The 25,580-nt window shown below is 42.8% G+C and overlaps 2 protein-coding genes across 11 annotated transcripts; one reads left to right on the plus strand and one right to left on the minus strand.

Moving 5' to 3' along the window:
* The first annotated feature begins 29 nt into the window (after nt 1–29).
* LOC121545825 (heterogeneous nuclear ribonucleoprotein A1) lies at nt 30–4,929 on the plus strand. 10 transcript variants are annotated; one of them, XR_005996303.2, is made up of 11 exons: nt 30–133; nt 656–772; nt 952–1,309; nt 1,412–1,507; nt 1,724–1,810; nt 1,890–1,979; nt 2,186–2,377; nt 2,698–2,874; nt 3,067–3,154; nt 4,659–4,720; nt 4,817–4,929. XR_005996303.2 is itself a non-coding variant. In XM_041856661.2 (10 exons), exons 1-9 carry the CDS (start codon nt 122–124, stop codon nt 3,141–3,143), a joined length of 1,206 nt encoding a protein of 401 aa, XP_041712595.1. In that variant the 5' UTR covers nt 30–121; the 3' UTR covers nt 3,144–3,154; nt 3,411–3,704. The 10 variants fall into 10 exon arrangements, 9 of the variants coding, with proteins under 9 accessions (XP_041712595.1, XP_041712599.1, XP_041712597.1 ...); XM_041856661.2 differs by lacking the exons at nt 4,659–4,720; nt 4,817–4,929 and adding an exon at nt 3,411–3,704; XM_041856665.2 differs by lacking the exons at nt 4,659–4,720; nt 4,817–4,929 and adding an exon at nt 3,411–3,704 and having other exon boundaries at nt 2,186–2,335.
* Nucleotides 4,930–7,775: 2,846 nt separating this feature from the next.
* On the minus strand, nt 7,776–15,970 carry nfe2 (nuclear factor, erythroid 2). The gene is made up of 4 exons (XM_041856659.2): nt 15,724–15,970; nt 13,564–13,642; nt 11,532–11,675; nt 7,776–9,343 (listed from the first exon to the last, which is right to left on the minus strand). Exons 2-4 carry the CDS (start codon nt 13,609–13,611, stop codon nt 8,042–8,044), a joined length of 1,494 nt encoding a protein of 497 aa, XP_041712593.1. The 5' UTR covers nt 13,612–13,642; nt 15,724–15,970; the 3' UTR covers nt 7,776–8,041.
* Nucleotides 15,971–25,580: the final 9,610 nt, after the last annotated feature.

Genomic DNA, 25,580 nt, shown 5'->3' on the forward strand with positions numbered 1-25,580 from the left:
AATCCAAGAGGTGTGTCCGTTCTATTTATTGTACTCTTTGTTTCAATTCAAGCGTCGTCTCACTCTGTCGCAGATAGTCTGTCCTCGAATAAGGCAAACGAATCGTAAGCTACCAGCCACAATGTCGAAGGAGGTACGTTTTTCCTAACGAGTATCTACATAACATTTTATGTGCTTTTAGCGTTTAATTTAACGTGTACGTTGACCAATCTAACCAAAATGGCTTTCCACTCGCGAGTATCTATTACAGCCATAGCCCATGTGGGGACGCCGCCATCTTGCAGGCCTCATGGCCTTTTATTGTTCGTGCGTTTTGCTCAGCCATTTTGCAATAAAGGACGTACCATTTCTCATTGTGTTGTGTTTAATGTTAGTCAAATCATGTAATCCATGATTCACCCATCGCATATTACCTCGTTTCTTGTTTTGGTTCACATTTGCCGAATGTACAACATGGCGCTGTCGACCCCATGTTAACGGCATCTGATATTACTGTTTGAACTCCCCAACGTGTTTGTTTTGACGAATTTTAACTGCATGAAAATTGACCAACTGTTGGGGTAACCAATATTTCGAGTTCGCCACAATGTAGCGCTCGCTTGCTGATCTGCGTCTTTTGTTGTAAATATTTTTTCTTCTTCTTTTTTTTCTCCAGGCCCCACGTGAACCCGAGCAGCTCCGCAAACTGTTCATCGGAGGTCTGAGCTTCGAAACCACGGATGAGAGTTTGCGAGAACACTTCGAACAATGGGGATCTCTTACAGATTGTGTGGTGAGTTTCTATATAGTAAAATATAGCTAGCAATATTAACAGATGCAGGGAGAACTGTACAGGAATGGACTACAGTGGCACACTGGTTTCCATTGCTTGTGAATGAATGTTTTGTGAACCTAAATGGAACATCTGTCGATTTTAATAATATTTTGCGTTAAACTAAATCTCATCAACAGGTCATGAGAGATCCAGCCAACAAACGCTCCAGAGGTTTTGGGTTTGTCACCTACTCTGGTGTGAACGAGGTTGATGCTGCCATGGAAGCACGCCCCCACAAGGTTGACGGGAGGCTGGTAGAGCCCAAGAGGGCAGTGTCCAGAGAGGACTCTAGCCGTCCAGGTGCTCACGTCACAGTGAAAAAGATATTTGTTGGCGGTATCAAGGAAGACACAGAAGACTCCCACCTGCGAGACTACTTTGAGCAGTTTGGCAAGATTGAAGTAATAGACATTATGACCGACCGCACCAGTGGCAAGAAGAGGGGCTTCGCCTTTGTCACGTTTGATGACCATGATGCAGTGGACAGGATTGTCAGTAAGTAATTGTCTCAACACTGAATCTCTTTTGTATTGGAATGAAAATAGCTGACTTTCATGAGTTATCTGCTGGAATTTAACACAGCCATTCTATCTCCAGTCCAGAAATACCACACGGTAAATGGTCACAATTGCGAAGTGAGGAAAGCATTGTCCAGACAGGAGATGCAGACAACAGGAGTGGGAATGAGGGGTGGTAAGTACATTTGCACACTGAAAGGGACAGGAGTATTTCCTGCTTCAGGACATGTGGTCTGACCTGGAAAAACAAACACATTATAATGATGCGTCTTATTTGAGTACTAATCAGTCACTTTGCGTAATATAATTGGCAAGATTGATTTAGTAGTTCAATCATGAGTTGTTTCTATTGCGTTGAGCTGGTACTAATTGTTTGAATTTTCCTTTCCAGGCCGCGGAGGTGGCGGCAACTATGGCAGAGGTGGGGGATATGGAGGTAATGATTTTGGTCGTGATGATGGATACTTCGGTGGCAATGGTATGTTGTGGTCCTGCACCACTCTCTCCGCTTGAACCTGTAAGCTTTAACCCCTTGTGACTGTTTCAATATACTTTAGGTGATGCTGACTCGTCTGTTTCAGGAGGCAGAGGGGGTGGATATGGAGGAGGAGATGGTGGTTACAACAATGGTTATGGGGGAGGAGATGGTAAGATTTGGATTCTAGAATGGCCATTCAATAGCATTTATTTTTTATCAGGGTGGCAATTTTAGCTGGTATACAAGTAAACATGAGTCGTTACAGCAGGAAAAACCTACCACAACATACATTATATGAAAACCCACAGCAAGACTAGTCCATGTATATATTTTTCAGATTGCAGTCTATTTAGACTAGAACTTTCCTTTCTATAGGTGGTTATGGTGGAGGCCCTGGTGGTTATGGCGGTGGTAACCGTGGCTACGGCGGAGGACAAAGTTATGGTGGAGGACAGGGTGGCGGCTACGGTGGTGGAAATGGTTATAACGACTACAACAATGGCAATGGTGGAAACTTTGGCGGCGGTAAGTCCATGGCTTCACCACAAGAAGCAGCCCCAGTTGGTGGTAAGTGGATGGCATCATAGGCTGAATTAATTCTCACACTACATTCTGTTTGGTAAAAGTATTGATCTGCTACATACTGTATGCAGCAAGCAACAAATGTTACCATACTACACCTTAGATTTCGCATGCTACAAAATCGTATAATTGTAAATTCAAATAGCCTACTAAATGGGAAGTAGTATGAGAACTCTGTCATGGCTGACTACGTTAAAGTGACATACAAAATACACTTATATCACAGCTCTACATTTCCGTGGGCCTGTAATGTCCAGAGAACCAATTTCAGTATAAGTAATGTGGCTGTTGAAAATGTGTTGCAGGAAACTTTGGTGGCGGTGGTGGCGGCAACAACAACTACAATGACTTTGGCAACTACAACAACCAGGCTTCCAACTATGGCCCAATGAAGGGTAACAACTTTGGAGGCAGCGGTGGTGGTAGCAGTGGTGGGAGCAGTGGTGGTAGCAGCAGTGGCAGGAATAGTGGCCCATATGGAGGTAGGTGGCACCGACTGGCTTTAGACCAGGCACTGGTTATGAGCTGTTAACACATGTTGGTTTTGCACGCCTTCAGAGAACTTAAGTTGTATAAGAATGCTTTGACTGACTTAACACACCGTAACTTGTACTTTCTGGTTGATTGTTCAGCCTTTGACCTTTTTGTATGTTTTGTTTCCCTGTTCCTTTCAGGTGGATATGGAGGTAGCTCAGGTGGTGGTGGTGGTGGCGGCGGATATGGCGGGGGCTCCGGTGGACGACGATTCTAAATGTTCAAAAGGTATGCATTTTAATGTGACAGTTTGCAACCATAACAACCAACGTGTGTAGCTGAGACTGGAGCATATTCTAGGATTTGTCCTTAAAATGTAGTGTTCAGAAACTGGGGGGCCATTCTTGTACCCTTTGATACATACAATCCTAGTAGTTGTGTTTTGATCCAAGTGTTACTAATGCTGGATCTCATGTAGTAGGTTCTGGTTAATCCTACAGTCAGTGCACAGTTTAACTTAATGTTGTTCCGTATTGTTCAACAGGACTCAGTACTTAGGAGAGGAGAGCGAGACAAATGACAGGGCAGCTGCAGGTTTACACCATAGATCTGCTCAGCCAAACAGTTGTGGCAGGTTACAGCTGCTACAAGAAGAGATGTGTACAATAGAGAAATCATGGAGGGGCTTCATACATTTTTCTGTACTGTCAAACAGGATTCTTTCATGTTTCTGGAAAGCAAGCATTCCAATTAGGTTTTATGTAGATTTTGCGTCTGGTTTTTATTTGTGTAACTGCAACAATCAAGTTGAAATAAACCACCTTTCAGTTTTTTTAAACTGTTGTTCAGTCTTGTTAGCTTCTTTTAGGGGATTGGGTGGAAGGGGGAGGTTGTCTTCTGGTTTGTTTTAACGCATTTGACTGTACACAAAACCACACTTGAATGATGAGGTCAATGACCATTCTTTAGAAGAGAAGTACCAATGGAGACTCTTTCTAGCCCAATATGCTTTATTCCTTTTTACTTGAGACATTATTAGTCTGTTCCAATGCGCATACTACAGAATATAGAAAATCTCATCCCAGCACAATGGAAGGTTTGTGACAAAGTAGTGTTACCATAGCATTGAAGTCCTTGATGAACTCTAATGGATGAAGTTACGGTAGTACAAATACTCAGTCCACACAGAGCCAATCTCTTTGAGAACTGCACCAGAGACGTGAGTTGGATGGCTAGATCAGACTCGCCTGTCAGACAGCACAGCTTCCAGCAGAAGGCTAGCTTACATGATGCAGTCTTGAGGCTAGCCAGCCATGGAAGCCAGCTGAGGGAGAGACGTAGCAAACAAACCATCGCCTGGCAGGAAGGAGCAGTGTGAAGCAGGAGAGTGAGTAGCAAGAAGGCATGTGAGACTAGCAGACAGCAGCTACCAAAGCACTTAGATGCCGACTGTAGGTAAGAAGACTTTTCCAACTACTGTTAGTTTGAATAACATGTTCTGTAGTTGGTACGAGCAAACACTGTAGTTTTATTGTAGAAATTAATAGTATAGCATTAATGACCGTGTACATTTTATTTGGATGTGCAGAGTGTTTTATTAGAAACCAATGCCCCCTTCGTCTAATACAACGGCCTGGACCTTCTGCGTAACATGGTCTTTACCAGTGTCCCAATCTCATAATGCATGCTGACGTTTGCAGTCAAATGATGAAATATGATATCAGACTAACGCCTTTCAATGGTTTATCTTCTGTGATACTCATTTGTCTCCTTTTCCTCTGGTGCTTTCTAGGAAACTGACTGATCTGAAGGACTGCTACCAACGCATGATTAAGCTGAACAACGTTACATAAAGTAAGCTACAATAACCTTTTGAAAACTGTTTGGAAATATTAATAGAGATTATGTAAGGCTGTCCTGATTTTTAAACAAGGTTACGTTCTCTTCTAGGGCGACAGGAGAAAGATGCAATTGGTTATTTTTATACTGCGAAGACTGCTGTGCAGCATTTTAACCTGTTTTTACCCATTTCCTGTTTATCAATAAAATATTTTTTACAAACATCTTCATACTTTTCCTCATTTTATAAATAATTTTCAACTACCACATGGTAAACAATTTTCATGTTCTCTAATGTACATGGACTGTATAAAATTAACATGGACATTTTTATAATAGAATTCCCAAATGTACATTTTGATTGAAATAAGCATTGTATCCAGAATGCGCATAGCCATATGATTGGTTCACTCGCGTCACTACAGTGACTACAAAGTATTCGCACCCCCTTTTTCCACATTGTTACAGCCTGAATTTAAAATGGTTTAAATTGAGCTTGTCACTGGCCTACACAATACCCCATATCAAAGTGGATTTATGATTTTAGAAATGTATCTAATTCAATGAATTGCTGACATGTCTTGTCAAGTATTCAACACCACCCTTTGTTAGCGCAAGCTTAAATTTCAGGAGTGGAAATGTGCTTAAGTTGCATGGACTGGGCAGTAAGTAAAACAATTTTTCTTAATGATTCTGTAAATTGAGCAGGGTATTTCAAAACTGATTTTACCTCAAAGACCAGGGAGGTTTTCCAATGCCTCGCAAAGGGCACCTATTGGTAGATATTAGATTAGGAAAAGCACACATTAAAATTCCCTGAGCAAGGGTAAGTTACTAATTACACTTGATGGTGTATCAATACACCAAGTCACTACAAAGATACAGGTGTCCTTCTTCCTCTCTGGCAACAGAGTAAGGGAAGCCATTCAGGGATTTCACCATAAGGCCAATGGTGACTTAACAGTTTAATGGCTATGATAGGAGAACTGAGGATGGGTCAACATTTTAGTTACTCCACAATACTAACCTAAATGACTGACAAGGAAGCATGTACATAAAATATTCCAAAACATGCATCCTGTTTGTAATAAGGCACTAAAGTAATGTGGCAAATTAACTGTCCTGGTTTTATTGGTGCTATCACAATGGTAAAATTATCAAAATTAAGCCTAATTGTTCAAGGTCACATTTAATATTGGTATGGTCACTCAAAGTGGATATGGTGGTAGGATGTAATCAAAGACAACAGTACGTACTCATACATATCAGTGATATGGGAGTATACATTACATAATTAGGACAGAAATGACCATCCTGATTACCACTCCCAGTTTGTTTTGTAGAGCATTTCAGTCTCATTAGGACGCTGGTCTCTCTTCTCTGTATCACTGAGTGTACCATTCCTCTCTAAAACTCTGATTACTCTCCTTTAAGGAAAACTATGAAAACAGCCCATTAAGGATTTCCATACTCTTAACAGCTCTCCTGGGACGATTTGCATAAGTTCACATTTAATGTATGGGTTTAGATCAGTGAAGATTGACCGCAATTGCTTAGTAATCAAAACAGAGAACTTGACAGCCACTAGCTCTATAATAAACACCTGTTGAAGTCCAGAGGTCCTAGATATTCTCTTGAGCTTTTTCTGACCCAAATTGTTAGATAAAAAAAAAAAAAAGCATTTTTCACACAGGTGTTTGCAGCAGCATCCTGGTAACACATGTATACCTATTTTCTTTCTTGTCAGTTCTTTTTCCTTTAAAGGGACACTTTGTCTTTTATTATACATCATAGTCCCGTGTAGCTCAGTTGGTAGAGCATGCAACACCAGGGTTGTGGGTTCGTTTCCCACGGGGGGCCAGTATGAAAATGTATGCACTCACTAACTGTAAGTCGCTCTGGATAAGAGCGTCTGCTAAATGACTTAAATGTAAATGAATACAAAGCATTATGTTAGGGGCAAATCCAATACCATATTTTCAAGCATGGTGGTGGCTGCATTGTTATGTGTATGCTTGTCATCGGCAAGGTCTAGGGAGTTTTTCAGGGAAAATAGCTGTCTAGCAATGATCATCAACCTACTTGACAGAGCTTGAAGAATTTAAAGTATAATGTGCAAATAGTATAATGTACAAAGCTCTTAAGACTTACCCAGAAAGACTCTGCTGTAATTGCTGCCAAAGGGGGCTGTAAACGTGTTGACTCGGGTGTGAACACTAATGTAAATTAGATATTTCTGTATTTCATTTTCAATGCATTTGCAAACATTTCTTAAAACATGTTTTCACTTTGTCATTATGGTTTATTTTGTGTAGATGAATAAAAATATAAACGCAACATGCAAAGTGTTGGTCCCATGTTTCCTGAGCTGAAATAAAAGGTCCCAGAAATGTTCCACACACAAGTGTATTTCTCTCAAATATTGTGCACATTTGTTTACATCCCTGTTCGTGAGCATTTCTCCTTTGCCAAGATAATCCATCCACCTGACAGGTGTGGCATATCAAGAAACTGATTAAACAGCATGATCACCTTGTGCTGGGGACAATAAAAGGCCACTCTAAAATGTGCAGTTTTGTCACAACACAATGCGACAGATTTCTCAAGTTTTGAGGGAGAGTGCAATTGGCATGCTGACTGCAGGAATGTCCTCCAGAGCTGTTGCCAGATAATTTAATGTTAATTTCTATACCAACGTCATTTTAGAGAATTTGGCAGTACGTCCAACCGGCCTCACAACTGCAGACCACGTGTATGGCATCGTGTGTTCGAGCGGTTTGCTGATGTCAATGTTGTGAACAGAGTGCCCCATGGTGGGGTTATGGTATGGGCAGGCATAAGCTACAGACAACGAACACAATTGCATTTTATTTTATTCTGTGCAATTTCAATGCACAGAAATACCGTGACAGGATCCTGAGGCCTTTTTATTTTTTATTTTACTGTATCTATTCCCTGTCGTGAAATCCATAGATTTGGGCCTAATGCATTTCTTTTAATTGACTGATTTCCTCATATGAACTGTAACTCGTATGAACGGTTGCGTTTATACTTTTGTTCAGAATATTTAATCAATTTTGAATTCAGGCTATAACAACAAAATGTGGAATAAGTCAAGGTATATGAATACTTTCTAAAGGCACTAAGTATTGATTAGTTTGTATAACGGTGTCATTTTAGCTGCCATTTTATCTGATCTCTACATACACTGTTCCATGGTTTTGTATATAAATATACTTAATGGCACTTATTGTACTGTAGATTTATCAACAATTTCATATTGGTATATAAACTGAGGCAGTATACAATAACTGTCCAATAGATTTCATCTTTACATTATTCTCCATCCAACACTTCACTACGAGGCACCAAGTATACATTCCCATCAGGGGTCTGCTGTAGAGAGTAGTCATCTATAGAGTAGGGATGCCCATCCTCATCCCGGAGCTGAGAAAAGACTTCAACATACAAGTCTGTGAGGCGGTGTTTAACAATAGCCAGGTTGCGTTGGAAGTCCAAACTCTCCCTAGCCAGGTGTTCCCTCTGGGCCTGCAGCTGACCCAACTCCCCCTCCAGGTAAACAATGTTCTCCAGCTTCCTCTTCCTGCAGTTCTGGGCTGCCACCTTGTTCTTCCCCCGCCGCCGGATGTCCCTGACGAGGGATAGCTGGGTGTCCGTGAGGGTGTACTGTGTCAGGAGCTCGTTGAAGTCGTCCACAGGTAGATTGATGATGTTCTCTAGTGGGAAAGGGATCTTGAGGGCGAGGGCTCTGCGTTCATCCCGGCTCAGAGGGACAGGAAGAGGGTTACCTCTGGGTTTTACATAGAACGCCTGAGGAGAGCTCTCTCTGGTGGCAGAGCTGTTAAGATGACGGTCGTTCAAAGCACTGGGTAAACCCTGTTTATGTTTCATTGACATGGGAGGCAGGAAGTGAGGCTGTGGTTGCATTTGGGATGGTTGCGTTACAGGGAAGTAAGAGGAGTGCAGCCCTGAGTAGTGGTAGGGGTGATTGGGATGCTGCTGATAGTCCACAGAGTAAAGGAGGCTAGCTCTCCTACCTTGCTCACCCATATTCTCCATCTCCCTGTGACTATAGTTCAGACCAACCTCTGTGCTTGAATAAGCAGGTACACCAGTAATGGCATCATCTGGTGAGGCTAGTGGTGGGCTGGACCCCAGAGATAGGCCAGAGTCAGACTCCAGATCATCTACAGTGCGTGGTGGGTGTTTGCTCTGCCCCTGACCTGTCCCTAGCATGTACTGACCCGGGCCCTGAGAGAGGCCAGCATTGTCGTTTCCAACAAGCCCCTCGCCACCGACACTCGGCAGATTCAAATGTTCTAGAAGGCTCATCGGCGGTGGCTGCAGAGGGTTCAGAACTCTGGGGTTCAGCTGGGCTCCAGAATGTCCGTACAGTGCCTCTTCTGCTGCTGCCCTGGTGGCCTGATGTTGGCAGGCTGGCATTACTTTAGAGTAGGATCCCTCATAAGCAGCATCAGGATTTGTCTCACCACCACATGGGAGGGGCTCTGTATGAAAGTGAGACTGAGCCATGCCATAACCTCCCAGAGAGATGGGCAGCTCCATGGGATGGTACTGAATAGTTTCATATGGGCTGTCATGTGGGACCTCAAACTCCTGAAATGAAAAACAAGGTAAGGATCATTGGCTGACGCTTTGTCTATGGAAAACTATGCATCATTAGTTTATCATTACTAAACTCAGCAAAAAAAGAAACGTCCTCTCACTTAACATGTGTAAATATTTGTATGAACATAACAAGATTCAACAACTGAGACATAAACTGAACAAGTTCCACAGACATGTGACTAACAGAAATGGAATAATGTGTCCCTGAACAAAGGGTGGGGGGGGGGAGGTCAAAATCAAAAGTAACAGTCAGTATCTGGTGTGGCCACCAGCTGCATTAAGTACTGCAGTGCATCTCCGCCTCATGGACTGCACCAGATTTGCCAGTTCTTGCTGTGAGATGTTACCCCACTCTTCCACCAAGGCACCTGCAAGTTCCCGGACATTTCTGGGGGGAGTGGCCCTAGCCCTCACCCTCCGATCCAACAGGTCCCAGACGTGCGCAATAGGATTGAGATCCGGGCTCTTCGCTGGCCATGGCAGAACACTGACATTCCTGTCTTGCAGGAAATCACGCACAGAACGAGCAGTATGGCTGGTGGCATTGTCATGCTGGAGGGTCATGTCAGGATGAGCCTGCAGGAAGGGTACCACATGAGGGAGGAGGATGTCTTCCCTGTAACGCATAGCATTGAGATTGCCTGCAATGACAACAAGCTCAGTCCGATGATGCTGTGACACACCACCCCAGACCATGACAGACCCTCCACCTCCAAATGGATCCCGCTCCAGAATACAGGCACATTGTCGCCGGTGATGTCTGGTGAGGACCTGCCTTACAACAGGCCTACAAGCCCTCAGTCCAGCCTCTCTCAGCCTATTGTGGATAGTCTGAGCACTGATGGAGGCTGGTGTAACTCGGGCAGTTGTTGTTGCCATCCTGTACCTGTCCTGCAGGTGTGATGTTCGGATGTACCGATCCTGTGCAGGTGTTGTTACACGTGGTCTGCCATGTGCAGGTGTTGTTACACGTGGTCTGCCACTGCGAGGACAATCAGCTGTCTGTCCTTTCTCCCTGTAGCGCTGTCTTAGGCGTCTCACAGTACGGACATTGCAATTTATTGCCCTGGCCACATCTGCAGTCCTCATGCCTCCTTGCAGCATGCCTAAGGCACATTCACGCAGATGAGCAGGGACCCTGGGCATCTTTCTTTTGGTGTTTTTCAGAGTCAGTAGAAAGGCCTCTTTAGTGTCCTAAGTTTTCATAACTGTGACCTTAATTGCCTACCGTCTGTACGTGTCTTAACGACCGTTCCACAGGTGCATGTTCATTAATTGTTTATGGTTCATTGAACACGCATGGGAAACAGTGTTTAAACCCGTTACAATGAAGCTCTGTGAAGTTATTTGGATTTTTACGAATTATCTTTGAAAGACAGGGTCCTGAAAAAATGATGTTTCTTTTCTTGCTGAGTTTATATGAATTGACAACAAATAAAACAATTCTACAAGTTTGCAATTGAGTTTTAAAGAGCTGTGTGTATTTGTGAACATGCAAAAGTATATATCATAGAATAATTAATAAATCAGCTATGGGGAATGGTTGAGTGTACGAAATGAAGCTGCAAAGTGTATTAGTATGGTGTGGGGGGCCAGGCTACCTTAATAATAAGTCACCTGCTAGCTATAGCACACAGTTCACCTCCACCTTGGTATACCACCCATAACTCATGCAGGTCTCTCTTAGGTGTGTTATCAGGTTTCAAGTGGAAACAGGTGGTCATTGTACTGTGCAGGGAGCTGCCCAGATGCTTGCAGCGTACAGTACTGCGCTTGCCCCCTCCCCCTGCCTCTTTATCCTCCCTTCACTCAATTGGCCCATTCTTTTGTGTGTGTTATCTGAGTGTGTTACTTTTTAGGTGTGAATACTCAGCATTGCCTTAGATTAAATGTATATACATAAACGCGACGCTACTGTGGTTGGTTTGCAGCATTGTGTATATCGGTGTATTCTGTCTGTTTGTGGTTGCCTAATTCACAGCCATGGTAGGCCAACAGTATGAAATCGCATCTCACACAGTAAGGATATCGTAAACAAATAACTATAGTTTTTCAATATGGGACAACCAGCTGGGTGATGTAAGCAGAAGATGAGAGAGAGCCTCAATCAAACTCAAATCAAATTTTAGCTATATGGCGACGTAATTGTCAGGTTATTGAATACTCATCCTCCTACCTGAAGCTCAGTGATGGCCATCAGTTCCTGCCAGGCCAAGTCCATCTCTTCGTCGTGTGGGTGGGGGGCTCCATGTGACCGGGCTCCAGGGGCATGGGTGGGCATCGACACCCCCCCACACAGCCTGCCAGGATTTGCCACGCCCTGGAGAATAAAAATGAACTTATAGCAAATCACCTTAGATATTGATAGTGGCTCATAACAATTTGTCCAATTTACGTGCCATAAGAAGTGGAAACGACAGGTACTTCCTGGTACTTGCTTCAAATAATTAAACACAATCGGTAACAACCTGTCATTAAATCATATGTACAGTCGTTGTCAAAAGTTTTGAGAATGACACAAGTATTGGTCTTCACAAAGTTTGCTGCTTCAGTGTTTTTAGATATTTTTGTCAGATGTTACTATGGTATTCTGAAGTATAATTACAAGCACTCCATAAGTGTCAAAGGCTTTTATTGACAATTAAATTAAGTTTATGCAAAGAGTCAATATTTGCAGTGTTGACCCTTCTCTTTCAAGACCTCTGCAATCCGCCCTGGCATGCTGTCAATTAACTTCTGGGCCACATCCTGACTGATGGCAGCCCATTCTTGCATAATCAGTGCTTGGAGTTTGTCCGAATTTGTGGGGTTTTGTTTGTCCACCCGCCTCTTGAGGATTGACCACAAGTTCTCAATGGGATTAAGGTCTGGGGAGTTTCCTGGCCATGGACCCAAAATGTCGATATTTTGTTCCCTGAGCCACTTAGTTATCACTTTTGCCTTATGGCAAGGTGCTCCATCATGCTGGAAAAGGCATTGTTCGTCACCAAACTGTTCTTGGATGGTTGGGAGAACTTGCTCTCGGAGGATGTGTTGGTACCATTCTTTATTCATGGCTGTGTTCTTAGGCAAAAATGTGAGTGAGCCCACTCCCTTGGCTGAGAAGCAACCCCACACATGAATGGTCTCAGGATGCTTTACTGTTGGCATGACACAGGACTGATGGTAGAGCTCACCTTGTCTTCTCCGGACAAGCTTTTTTCCGGATGCCCCAAACAATCGGAAAGGGGATTAATCAGAGAAAATGACTTTACCCCAGTCCTCAGCAGTCCAATCCCTGTACCTTTTGCAGAATATCAGTCTGTCCCTGATGCTTTTCCTGGAGAGAAGTGGCTTCCTCGCTGCCCTTCTTGACACCAGGCCATCCTCCAAAAGTCTTCGCCTCACTGTGCGTGCAGATGCACTCACACCTGCCTGCTGCCATTCCTGAGCAAGCTCTGCACTGGTGGTGCCCCGATCCCACAGCTGAATCAACTTTAGGAGACGGTCCTGGCGCTTGCTGGATGTTCTTGGGCACCCTGAAGCCTTCTTCACAACAATTGAACCTCTCTCCTTGAAGTTCTTGATGATCCGATAAATGAAAAGATTAGGTGCAATCTTACTAGCAGCAATATCCTTGCCTGTGAAGCCCTTTTTGTGCAAAGCAATGATGACGGCACGTGTTTCCTTGCAGGTAACCATGGTTAACAGAGGAAGAACAATGATTTCAAGCACCACCCTCCTTTTAAAGCTTCCAGTCTGTTATTCTAACTCAATCAGCATGACAGAGTGTTCTCCAGCCTTGTCCTCGTCAACACTCTCACCTGTGTTAACGAGAGAATCACTGACATGATGTCAGCTGGTCCTTTTGTGGCAGGGCTGAAATGCAGTGGAAATGTTTTTTGGGGATTAAGTTAATTTTCATGGCAAAGAGGGACTTTGCAATTAATTGCAATTCATCTGATCACTCTTCATAACATTCTGGAGTATATGCAAATTGGCATCATAAAAACTGAGGCAGCAGACTGTGAAAATTAATATTTGTGTTATTCTCAAAACTTTTGACCACGACTGTAGTTTTGCTTGTTTTAATGAATAAATTGTATATCTTTGTATGTATATGGTCTATTACACTACATGATGCCACAGCCCTCCAAAATAGGAAATATCCGAGCCAGGACAGTTTATTTCGGTTTAGCATAATAGTGTGAAAAGCGTATCCGATTCACCTCACTGTGTCTCCTCAATGGGAGCACATAGTTGGCTGCTGCACACATTCAGGACAGTCTGTGGTAGCAGCGCCCCCTCCTGGAAGAGACAGACAGTGACAAAAATTACCATCAGCTATTCAGCCATCAGAATATGTTGAACTCTAAGGATTCAATGCGTAGTTGTGAACAAACAAGGAAAACACTCATCTAGACGAAGTCTCCTCAAAGCAAAAACATTGCATGTTAAAATCATTATAGAAAATCATGCTATACTATTGTTATACTATTTGCCCTGCAGAAAGATGTACATACAAATAATAATAATAATAATAATAATAATAATATGCCATTTAGCAGACGCTTTTATCCAAAGCGACTTACAGTCATACAAAACTGTAGACCCACTGTGACATGTAACCTACTATATGAGTGTTTGGTTGCTATTCTGTGTTGAACTCTTTGGGACATGCGACGGCCAGGCACACAGAGTTCCGTTGGGCTGGATCCATCCTATCAGCTGAGCTGTGGTGCTGCTATGCCAGACACTGATAAGGCAATCTCCTGGGAGACAGCACAGCACAGCGTTCCCTCCGCAGCAGCAGCAAACTGGGGCTGGGGCCTAACCGCAGTCATGCTCCATATAGTAAAGTGAAAGTCAGAGAGGGCTTTATAACCTTTATAAAGGGTTTAACCTTAAGTCTGGGACAGCACATTAATAAGTCCTCATTTGAGAGTAGCAGACAGTACATTGTCCTGGTTTTTATAGTAATTATACCATGCATGAGTTCCATATTTAGTTATGTGGATTGAAGTTGGCACTATAGAATGCAAGGTATTGACTAAGATACTCTGGATGAAGAGAGTTCATGGTCTAACTTTTGCATCATCCAGCATTTGCTCTCATTCCTCACTGGCTTTGTTTGGATCTCAACAAATACTCAGGAACAGAGCAGGAATTCTCTGCAACAGCACAATTATGACCATTCCATCTTCCATGACCACAATTGTTTATTTACTTGAGGGGATCTTTCCTATTTTTTCACTTTCTATCTCCTCAGCAACACAAAATATTTTCAAGCAATCTGGATATGCCAAGTTTCCATGATTAAAAATCTTGGTGATAGAGCATATAATTTACAACATAGGATACATTGCTGCTTCAGAGTAGAACACTTCATGATGAATCACTTAGTCTCTCACACTTGCACTCCACTCTACATGTATCTCTCACAACTAGCAGGTGATGGCTCTCACCTGAACACTGTTGCAAAGATGTGACATTATCCCACAAAATACCCACTCACCTAATTCATCAAACCAACTACACGTTCATCCATCGTTGTATTTCTACTATGTGATCTGTAGCTACAGGTTCCCATGCATAGCGTAACCAACATGGATGGGCTTGTAACTCTCATCATATCCTGCCACAACCACTGTTATGTTTGTGGTGATGCTTCCTAAGGCTGTTTCCTCTAGTACTGAGGGGACAAGGTTACTTGGCCTGTCTAACCAGAACTCTTCTTACGTCAGGTGTTGCATAAACAAGAATATCAGTTGTGAGCACATTGGCAGGGAACCGGGATCCACTAGACTACATTTCATATTTTAAGAGAAAAATACATGTTCTATATCTGTATGCAAAACCCATAGACAGTAATGTGGATAAGATTAAATGATGTAATATGCTATTTGTATGGGTAATCCTTCTTAACAATGGACAGTGTGGTAACTTTAACATTAATTACTGAAGAGGGAAAAAAAGGCTTGTGAGTCAATGGTTCACCAAATAAATGGCTACAATAAGTGCTCTGGCCCAAATGCTTTCTACTCTTGAAGATGACAGTTTGATTAGAATTATATAATATACCTGTCCTTCAGCTTGAGCATATGATTGTCATACTTGTTTGTGACTAGTTTTGAATGAGATATAATGCCAATTCATTGTCAAATGTATGTTTTCAATTAAGTTGCATTTGTTCTTTGAATAACCGCTTCTTAAGTTTGTAGGACCTGTTTTGTACATTAATATGACAAAGTAACAATGAGTGCATTCAAAACTGATAATATTTTACACTGGAAACAGACCTGAAAGAGGCAGCAAAGCAACCTTATCTGGCAATGAAAAAATATAAGCTGCTAAAAAGCTGTAGAGAAGGGGGTTGTGAAAGAACATACCTGAGCAACATGTCTCTGTGTCTTCAACAGGTGTTCAAGAGAAAAACATCTTCAGAATGACACATAAGAAAAATAATCCTGGTGGAGATTTTTTATTTTTATTTAAAAAAGTGAAACAGAATAAAAAAGTGTTTCTATTCAGTTTAGTGAGGACGTCCGTGAATTTGTCCTCTTTTAACCAACCATTATAGGGAGTGCATGTGATTTCACTCTCTCTCACTCTGTCTGTCTCTCTGTCTCTCTCTAGCTCTCTGCTCTGCTTCACAGACAACCCCCAGCATAAATGGGATGTCTCTGCCTGCAATGTAAGCAACCTTCCTGTAAAGCAGCAACCAATGTCCCTTATTTCCCCAAAAGAGAAAACCACAAACCAAGGGCTTGACAGACCCACAAGCAACCCGTTGAATCACCTTTTAAACCAAGGCAAATAGCTTAGCTACGATGAATAGATGTTTACATGTTGACTACATTCTGTGACAAATTAACCATTAAATGATACAAGATGATGCACAAATCTTTACACAAATATAGCAGGTCAGGACTCATCTTCCTATAACTAACCAAACCCTTACAAGAAAATGTCCCTGAAGAAGTCCTCTGAAAGGAGAGGTTTGTGGAGTGTAATTTGGAGCACCTGGAGTTAAACCAACCTGGTATTGCTGTTAGAGAGGGCCCTGTGCATGTGGGGGCAGGGGTGGGTTGCGACTTAGTTTAGTAGGGATGGAATGTACACCTCCACCAGGTAAGAAAGGCCACATTGTTCCTTTATCTGGCAGAGCAACCACTAAGGGGGAGAGAGGAGCAGGCAGAGAATGGAGGGAAGCGTGTCTTACATAGCAGGTGACCAGTAGAGTCCTACTCCAACACATGGTGTATGCATAAAGACGAGCCTAACCATCGTAAAACTAACATTAGCACTATGGACATTTCACTAGCCTTATCAATACACAACCAGGAGTTTGTAATAAGCCAATTTAACTCTTATAAATCATTTGATGAGCTTGGTGGAGTAGTTGTACTTCTGTGCAACAATGGATATACAGTCAAAAGGGCTGGTGTGATATTCTCATATTACAAATCTATATTCATAGTAATGACATGCAACATTTATGTTTATCCCTAAAACAACATGAAAGGGGAATTATATGATGGGTTTATAGAGGTGGGGTTCATATTTCAAAAACGTTGATTAAACAACAAAATACATCTAATGACTTTTAATCATGGGGGAGAGTGGGGTAAGATGAGCCACCCTTGTTTCTATGAAACCATACACAGCGTTTATAATTTGACCAAATATTTAGGAAGAGCCTGTGAAGGAAGAAACCATATGCAAAGTGGTAAGCAAGTTAGGTAATTTAAAAATATATATTTTCACCAAGTCAAATTAATGTATTGTGTTAGAGGTTTCAATGACACTTGTATCTAAACCAAAACACACACTTTTAAGATTGTTTTATACATCAGTTGGTGTCTCTATAAGCTTTAATATGAGGTCCTAAACCTAGCATCAAAGTGCATCATTGTAGCTGTGTGGGTAATACAGTAAGTTGGGTTGAGCCATTGGCAAGTTGAGGAAATTGAAATGTTTTCTTCCCAGGGCTAATGCAAGGCATTATTCGCTGGGATATGAGGTAACAGCAGGGCCTGGCCTATGTTAAAGTGTTAACAAAAGTACAAAGTGTTTGTTAGGTGTTAAGCCTGTGTTAAAAGATGCTTAAAATTATAAAAGACAAACAAGTGATTGTGATTGTGTTGAATTGTGCTTAGGAAATAAAAAATAAACAAGGTTTTAAAAGGGTAGTAGTAATATTTAATTCAGTACAGAAATGTGTAGGTGGCCTAACTTAGCCTGTCCCGCGGCTCAATTTACCCCATACAAGCTAAGTTTTGTGATGTTTACAATGATTTCTGATTATTTCCAGGGATACACAACATCCTGACATATATGTAGATACTGTATCTTTGTTAGAAAGAATACTGTATTTCCCTTGACAGTGATGCTGAATGTAAAAAAAATGGCTCAACTTACCCCGTTCTCCCCTACACATAACATAACAAGTTTGAAAACGTCCTATTACAAAGACAGATCCCATCTCCAAGCCACAGCTTATTATGTTTTTGTGTTCTCTAAACATGGGAAGAGTAGGAGGCTGACAGAGTCAACAGAGGTGGGTGTTTACCAGGAATCAGAGAGAGAAGGGACTTCCCAACTTCCTAGCACCCAGACCCTTACTCACCCATCTCCTAAGGATGCCAGAGAGCAGGCTGTTATTACCCCGACCACAATGGTTTTCACTCTGGCTGCAGTTCCCAGCTCAATGTCCCCTCTCCATGGCTGTGTTTGTTTGCTGCAATTGGTCTTTGATATCTTGGGCAAGTACCTTTCAATTTGTTCTCTTAAAGTATCTCATCCATTCTCATGATTTTTACCACATCTCTGAGAATAATCCCCCAAACGCACTATTGTCCCTGTCCCCCGAATACCTAAGAAGTTCCTTGTAAAAGTAGGTGTAAGGACCAGATGTGCACCCTCAGCCTTTTGCATGGCACCCTGCCCACACTGCCCACATCTAAACCTGTATTCTCTTGACCTACAGAATATGGGCAGCAACCAGAGCCATTTATATACATTTATGGATATTCACAAAGAATGGTGTTTCTGACATAGCCGTATCCATATACACGAGTGTACAAAACATTAGGAACACATTTTTATCATTTAGCAGACGCTCTTATCCAGAGCAACTTACAGTTAGTGGATGCATACATATATATATATTATTTTTTTCATACTGGCCCCCGGTGGGAAACAAACCCACATCCCTGCCGGCCAAACCCTCCCCTACCTTGGACCAATTGTGCGCTGCCCATGGGTCTCCCGGTCGCGGCCGGCTGCGACAGAGCCTGGACTCGAACCAGGATCTCTAGTGGCACAGCTAGCACTGTGATGCAGTGCCTTAGACCACTGCGCCACTCGGGAGTCAACACCATCCTAATATTGAGTTGCACCCCCTTTTGGCCTCAGAATAGCCTCAATTCGTCGGGCTATGGACTCCACAAGGTGTCGAAAGTGTTCCACAGGAATGCTGGCCATTGTTGACTCCAATGCTTCCCACAGTTGTGTTAAGTTGACTGGATGTACTTTGGGTGGTGGACCATTGTTGATGCACACGGGAAACTGTTGAGTGTGAAAAACCCAGTGGCGTTGCAGTTCTTGACACACTCAAACCGGTGCGCCTGACACCTTCTACCATACACCGTTCAATGGCACTTAAATATTTTGTCTTGCCAATTCACTCTCTGAATGGCACACATACACAATCCATGTCTCAAGGCTTAAAAATCCTTCTTTAACCTGTCTCCTCCCCTTCATCTACACTGATTGAAGTAGATTTAACAGGTGACATCAATAAAGGATCATAGCTTCCACCTGGATTCACCTGGTCAGTCTATGTCATGGAAAGAGCAGATGTTCCTAATGTTTTGTAAACTCAGTGTATATGGATACGGCTATGTCAGAAACACCATTCTTTCCACAGATAATTCTAGAATTAGAACTAGGAGTCAGGTGCATGTTCTACTAGTTCTACTCCATGATTAATACATTGCTTCTTTCTCGACAGGTATTTGTATTATTGTCACCATTTTGTAATTGAAGAAGTGTGGTATTGGAAGTAATGCCTTAACAACCTGAAAACATGATTTATACAATTTGAGCGGAAAAAATACCTCACCACCAAAAACATGAGAGAATTTGTTTCCCCTGGTTGTGGTCTTAAGAAGGGAAATTCTCTGAGCCAGTAGGCCCACAGCTGTTGGGAAGAGAGAGTAAGAGAGACTGCATGGACAGGGTGAAAAGTAGTAATAGTAGTAATAGTACTTTGTTGATACCATTGAAGGAAATGTATACTGAACAAAAATATAAATGCAACATGCAACAATTTCTAAGATTTTAATGAGTTACAGTTCATATAAGGAAATCAGTCAATTGAAATAAATACAATAGGCCCTAATGTATGGATTTCACATGATTGGGAATACAGATATGCATCTGTTGGTCACAGATACCTTAAAAAAAAAAAAGATAGGGGCGTGGATCAGAAAACCAGTCAGTATCTGGTGTGACCACCATTTGCCTCATGCAGCGCGACACATCTCCTTCGCATAGAGTTGATCAGGCTGTTGATTGTGGCCTGTGGAAAGTTGTCCCACTCCTCTTCAATGGCTGTGTGAAGTTGCTGGATATTGGTGGGAACTGGAACACGCTGTCGTACACGTAAATCCAGAGCATCCCAAACATGCTCAATGGGTGACATGTCTGGTGAGTATGCAGGCCATGGAAGAACTGGGACATTTTCAGCTTCCAGGAGTTGTGTACAGATCCTTGCGACATTGGGCCGTGCATTATCATGCTGAAATATGAGGTAATGGCGGCAGATTCCTGCCCATACCATAACCCCATGCCACCATGGGGCGCTCCGTTCACAACGTTGACATCAGCAAACCGCTTGCCCACATGACACACGTGGTCTGCGGTTGTGAGGTCGGTTGGACGTAATGCCAAATTCTCTAAAACGACATTGGAGGTGGCTTATGGTAGAGAAATCAACATTCAACTCTCTGGCAACAGCTCTGTTAGACATTCCTGCAGTCAGCATGCCAATTGCACGATCGCTCAAAACTTGAGACATCTCTGGCATTGTGTTGTGAGACTAAACAGCACATTTGAGTGGCCTTTTATTGTCCCCAGCACAAGGTGCACCTGTGTAATGATCATGCTGTTTAAATTTTTTACATTTTAGCAGACGCTCTTATCCAGAGTGACTTACAGGAGCAATTAGGGTTAAGTGCCTTGCTCAAGGGCACATCAACAGATTTTTCACCTAGTCGGCTCGGGGATTAAAACCAGCGACCTTTCGGTTACTGGCACAACGCTCTTAACCACTAAGCTACCTGCCGCCCCAAAATCAGCCTCATATCTTACATATTTTTTTATTTTAGACATTTACATTTTACATTTTAGTCATTTAGCAGACGCTCTTATCCAGAGCGACTTACAGGAGCAATTAGGGTTAAGTGCCTTGCTCAAGGGCACATTAACGTCATTTAGCAGACGCTCTTAGCCAGAGCGACTCACAAATTGGTGCGTTCACCCTATAGCCAGTGGGATAACCACTTTACAATTTGGGGGGGGTTAGAAGGATTACTTTATCCTATCCCAGGTATTCCTTAAAGAGGTGGGGTTTCAAATGTCTCCGGAAGGTGGTGAGTGACTCCGCTGTCCTGGCGTCGTGAGGGAGCTTGTTCCACCATTGGGGTGCCAGAGCAGCGAACAGTTTTGACTGGGCTGAGCGGGAGCTATGCTTCCGCAGAGGAAGGGAGCCAGCAGGCCAGAGGTGGATGAACGCAATGCCCTCGTTTGGGTGTAGGGACTGATCAGAGCCTGAAGGTACAGAGGTGCCGTTCCCCTCACTGCTCCATAGGCAAGCACCATGGTCTTGTAGCGGATGCGAGCTTCAACTGGAAGCCAGTGGAGTGTGCGGAGGAGGGGGGTGACGTGAGAGAACTTGGGAAGGTTGAACACCAGACGGGCTGCGGCATTCTGGATGAGTTGTAGGGGTTTAATGGCACAGGCAGGGAGGCCAGCCAACAGCGAGTTGCAGTAGTCCAGACGGGAGATGACAAGTGCCTGGATTAGGACCTGTGCCGCTTCCTGTGTAAGGCAGGGTCGTACTCTCCGAATGTTGTAGAGCATGAACCTGCAGGAGCGGGTCACCGCCTTGATGTTGGCGGAGAACGACAGAGTGTTGTCCAGGGTCACGCCTAGGCTCTTCGCACTCTGGGAGGAGGACACAGCGGAGTTGTCAACCGTGATGGCGAGATCATGGAACGGGCAGTCCTTCCCCGGGAGGAAGAGCAGCTCCGTCTTGCCAGGGTTCAGCTTGAGGTGGTGATCCGTCATCCATACTGATATGTCTGCCAGACATGCAGAGATGCGATTCGCCACCTGGTTATCAGAAGGGGGAAAGGAGAAGATTAGTTGTGTATCGTCAGCGTAGCAATGATATGAAAGGCCATGTGAGGATATGACAGAGCCAAGTGACTTGGTGTATAGGGAGAAAAGGAGAGGGCCTAGAACTGAGCCCTGGGGGACACCAGTGGTGAGAGCACGTGGTGCGGAGACAGCTTCTCGCCACGCCACTTGGTAGGAGCGACCGGTCAGGTAGGACGCAATCCAGGAGTGAGCCGCGCCGGAGATGCCCAGCTCGGAGAGGGTGGAGAGGAGGATCTGATGGTTCACAGTATCAAAGGCAGCAGACAGGTCTAGAAGGACAAGAGCAGAGGAGAGAGAGTTAGCTTTAGCAGTGCGGAGAGTCTCCGTGACACAGAGAAGAGCAGTCTCAGTTGAATGACCAGTCCTGAAACCTGATTGGTTTGGATCAAGAAGGTCATTCTGAGAGAGATAGCAAGAGAGTTGGCTAAAGACGGCACGCTCAATAGTTTTGGAAAGAAAAGAAAGAAGGGATACTGGTCGGTAGTTGTTGACATCAGTGGGGGTCGAGTGTTGGTTTTTTGAGAAGGGGAGCAACTCTCGCTCTCTTGAAGACGGAAGGGACATGGCCAGCGGTCAAGGATGAGTTGATCAGCGAGGTGAGGTAGGGGAGAAGGTCACCGGAGATGGTCTGGAGAAGGGAGGAGGGGATGGGGTCAAGCGGGCAGGTTGTTGGGCGGCCTGCAGTCACAAGTCGCAGGATTTTATCTGGAGAGAGAGGGGAGAAAGAAGTCAAAGCATAGGGTAGGGCAGTGTGAGCAGGACCAGCAGTGTCATTAGACTTAACAAACGAGGATCGGATGTCGTCAACCTTCTTTTCAAAGTGGTTGACGAAGTCATACACAGAGAGAGAGGAGGGGGGAGGAGGATTCAGGAGGGAGGAAAATGTGGCAAAGAGCTTCCTAGGGTTAGAGGCAGATGCTTGGAATTTAGAGTGGGCAGATGCTTGGAATTTTAGCAGACGCTCTTATCCAGAGCAACTTACAGTTGGTGAGTGCATACATTTTCATACTGGCCCCCCGTGGGAAATGAACCCACAACCCTGGCGTTGCAAGCACCATGCTCTACCAACTGAGCTACAGGGGACTTAATCAGCTTCTTGTTATGCCACACCTGTCAGGTGGATGGATTATCTTGGCAAAGGAGAAACAGGGATGAAATACAAATTTGTACACAACATTTGAGAGAAATAAGCTTTTTGTGCATATGGAACATTTCTGGGATCTTTTATTTCAGCTCATGAAACATGGGACCAACACTTTACATGTTGCGTTTATATTTTTGTTCAGCGTAATTATCACCACAAGCATCAGCAATGCATAATGTTCAGAGACAGGACAAGGGTCAATAGCAATAACAAACAGACATGTAAAGGAAAACATGTTTTTTTATGCTTCATCCAGCATCCCCTATCTCTATATGATGATGTTATTCAAAATATAACCCATGCCCATTCCTAAGTTAATATCGATGTGTGTTCACATTGCATGGTAAATGCAAGTTAGTGGTGACAGTAGTGGTGTAAAGTACTTAAGTAAAAATACTTTAAAGTACTACTTAAGTAGTTTTTTGGGGTATCTGTACTTTACTTTACTATTTATAGTTCTGACAACTTTTACTTTTACTTCACTACATTCCTAAAGAAAATAATGTACTTTTTACTCCATACATTTTCCTTGATCCCCAAAAGTACTCGTTACATTTTGAATGGTTCGCAGGGCAGGAAAATTGACAAATTCACACACTTATCAAGAGAACATCTCTGGTCATCCCTACTGCCTCTGATCTGGCGGACTCACTAAACACAAATGTTTAGTTTGTAAAGATGTCTTGAGTGTTGGAGTGTGCCCCTGGCTATCCGTAAATAAAACATGGTGCCGTCTGGTTTGCTTAATATAAGGAATTTGAAATGATTTATACTGTTACTTTTACTTTTGATACTTAAGTATATTTGAGCAATTACATTTACTTTTGATACTTAAGTATATTTAAAACCAAATACTTTTAGACTTTTACTCAAGTAGTAGTTTACTGGGTGACTTTCACTTTTACTTGAGTCCTTTTCTATTTAGGTATCTTTACTTTTACTCAAGTATGACAATTGGGTACTTTTTCCAAAACTGACGCCCAGTGTGTTAGTCCAGCATTGTGCAACGGACGGTGCAAGGCAGGGAGGATGGAGGGACAATGCGATAGCATGGGCTGCTCCCCTTCCCCATCTCATGGTAAAAACCACAGCAGTTAGCAGCTGCCTTCATAAGCACCCAATGCTGCTTTTATCAGCACCCAGCAGAGTTTCCGCTACCCAACATCCTCCCTTCTCTCCTGTCTTCCCTCTCTCTCTATCTCTCTCACTTTCTCTATGCATACACACACACACCACACTGCAACAATACACATTCCTGTTGCACTTCATTGAAAAATTCCAGATGATAAATGAAATCTCATTATTGTTATAAGATAGTCATAGAACATAGTCATAGAATAATTACTTTTCAAAATGTGAGGTTTAAAAAGGTGAAATACTCTGTATTGTGAAAGATCACAAGTAGGCTAATCTGAACATCTTATCATTGGTCATATTGAGGCATTAGCAATGAATGCAATGATAGTGCAGGTTTGTGTTCCTCATTTGCTGTTAGTCCGGTGTAACGATTGGTCAATGGTAAACATTTTACTCAACCGCAACACACCGTCTTCTGACTCTTCTGCAGAATCTCCATGAACATCAGGTTTGCCTTAATGATGAACATGATATAACTACCAGAGAAAGAGGTTATTTGTTATACCAGTAAATGCTGTTGTTCAATTTAGTCAAGTCATATTGATTAAGCCGTTAATAAGCTTGAGCATACTTCAGAAGGGGGCATAATGCCAAAGTGTTGCCTTTTAACTTTACAGTGTCCACATCTTACGATTTTCCATTAATTACATGAAAACATTTGATCCTCTAGCTCAGGGTTTCCCAAACTCGGTCCTGGGGCCCACCATGGGTACACGTTTTGGTTTTTGCCCTAGCACTACACAGCTGATTCAAATAACCAACTCATCATCAACCTTTGATTATTTTAATCAGCTGTGTAGTGCTAGGGCAAAAACCAAAACTTGCACCCAGGACCGAGTTTGGGAAACCCTGCACTAACTCCCAATACAAAAAGTATTTTATTTTATTTTATTTGACAATTTAAAATACATAAATATGTTACACCAGGCAACAGATACATATACCAAAATTGCTGAGGATTATATACACAAAAAGTTAAAAGACTTGTTTCCATTGTGGTCCTTTATTGGCAGGCAAGGGATCTTCATTATATACTTCCTAAATCTAGTAGCTATGGTTATGGAGGTAGGCCCTCTTTCCTCTCTATTGAATGGAAAGGAAAACCCATTTGCCCATATTGTATAGAGGTAAATGATGAATACAATATGGGATTTGACATGTAAAGTGCTAACCGTCACTGTTGTCATGGTTATATTAAGAATAGGCTATACTGTAAAAACACAGGCATCAAGGATGAGAACAGAGGAATCTGTTAAAAATAAAATGTTCTTATACTGCTATACTAAGTACAAGCAATATGGCATGCCAACATTATTCTGAGAAGCATTCAGCCTTTTGACTGTACAGTCTAAGGCTGCATATTGTGTTTCCTCTCAGACATCAAGGGTAATTTCGAAATATTTAGTGGTAAAATTGTGAAAACACACTGCTGCATTGCAAAATGCGTCGGTTAGCCACAGCACTGTTGCAAGTGAATGTTTTGATAATATGATCATTTAATGCAGGCTGTATAATATA

Source organism: Coregonus clupeaformis, chromosome 30 (assembly GCF_020615455.1).
Source record: "Coregonus clupeaformis isolate EN_2021a chromosome 30, ASM2061545v1, whole genome shotgun sequence".
Classification (NCBI taxonomy): domain Eukaryota; kingdom Metazoa; phylum Chordata; class Actinopteri; order Salmoniformes; family Salmonidae; genus Coregonus; species Coregonus clupeaformis.

Excerpts from the sequence above, each read along its gene's own strand:
- nfe2 (XM_041856659.2), bottom strand. The coding sequence starts at position 13,611 with ATGTGTGCAGCAGCCAACTATGTGCTCCCATTGAGGAGACACAGTGAG. Across the intron at positions 11,676-13,563 it reads CATTGAGGAGACACAGTGAG|GGCGTGGCAAATCCTGGCAG; the intron begins GTGAATCGGATA and ends TTTATTCTCCAG. Across the intron at positions 9,344-11,531 it reads TGGCCATCACTGAGCTTCAG|GAGTTTGAGGTCCCACATGA; the intron begins GTAGGAGGATGA and ends TTTTCATTTCAG.
- LOC121545825 (XM_041856661.2), top strand. Across the intron at positions 773-951 it reads GATCTCTTACAGATTGTGTG|GTCATGAGAGATCCAGCCAA; the intron begins GTGAGTTTCTAT and ends TCTCATCAACAG. Across the intron at positions 1,508-1,723 it reads AGGAGTGGGAATGAGGGGTG|GCCGCGGAGGTGGCGGCAAC; the intron begins GTAAGTACATTT and ends TTTCCTTTCCAG.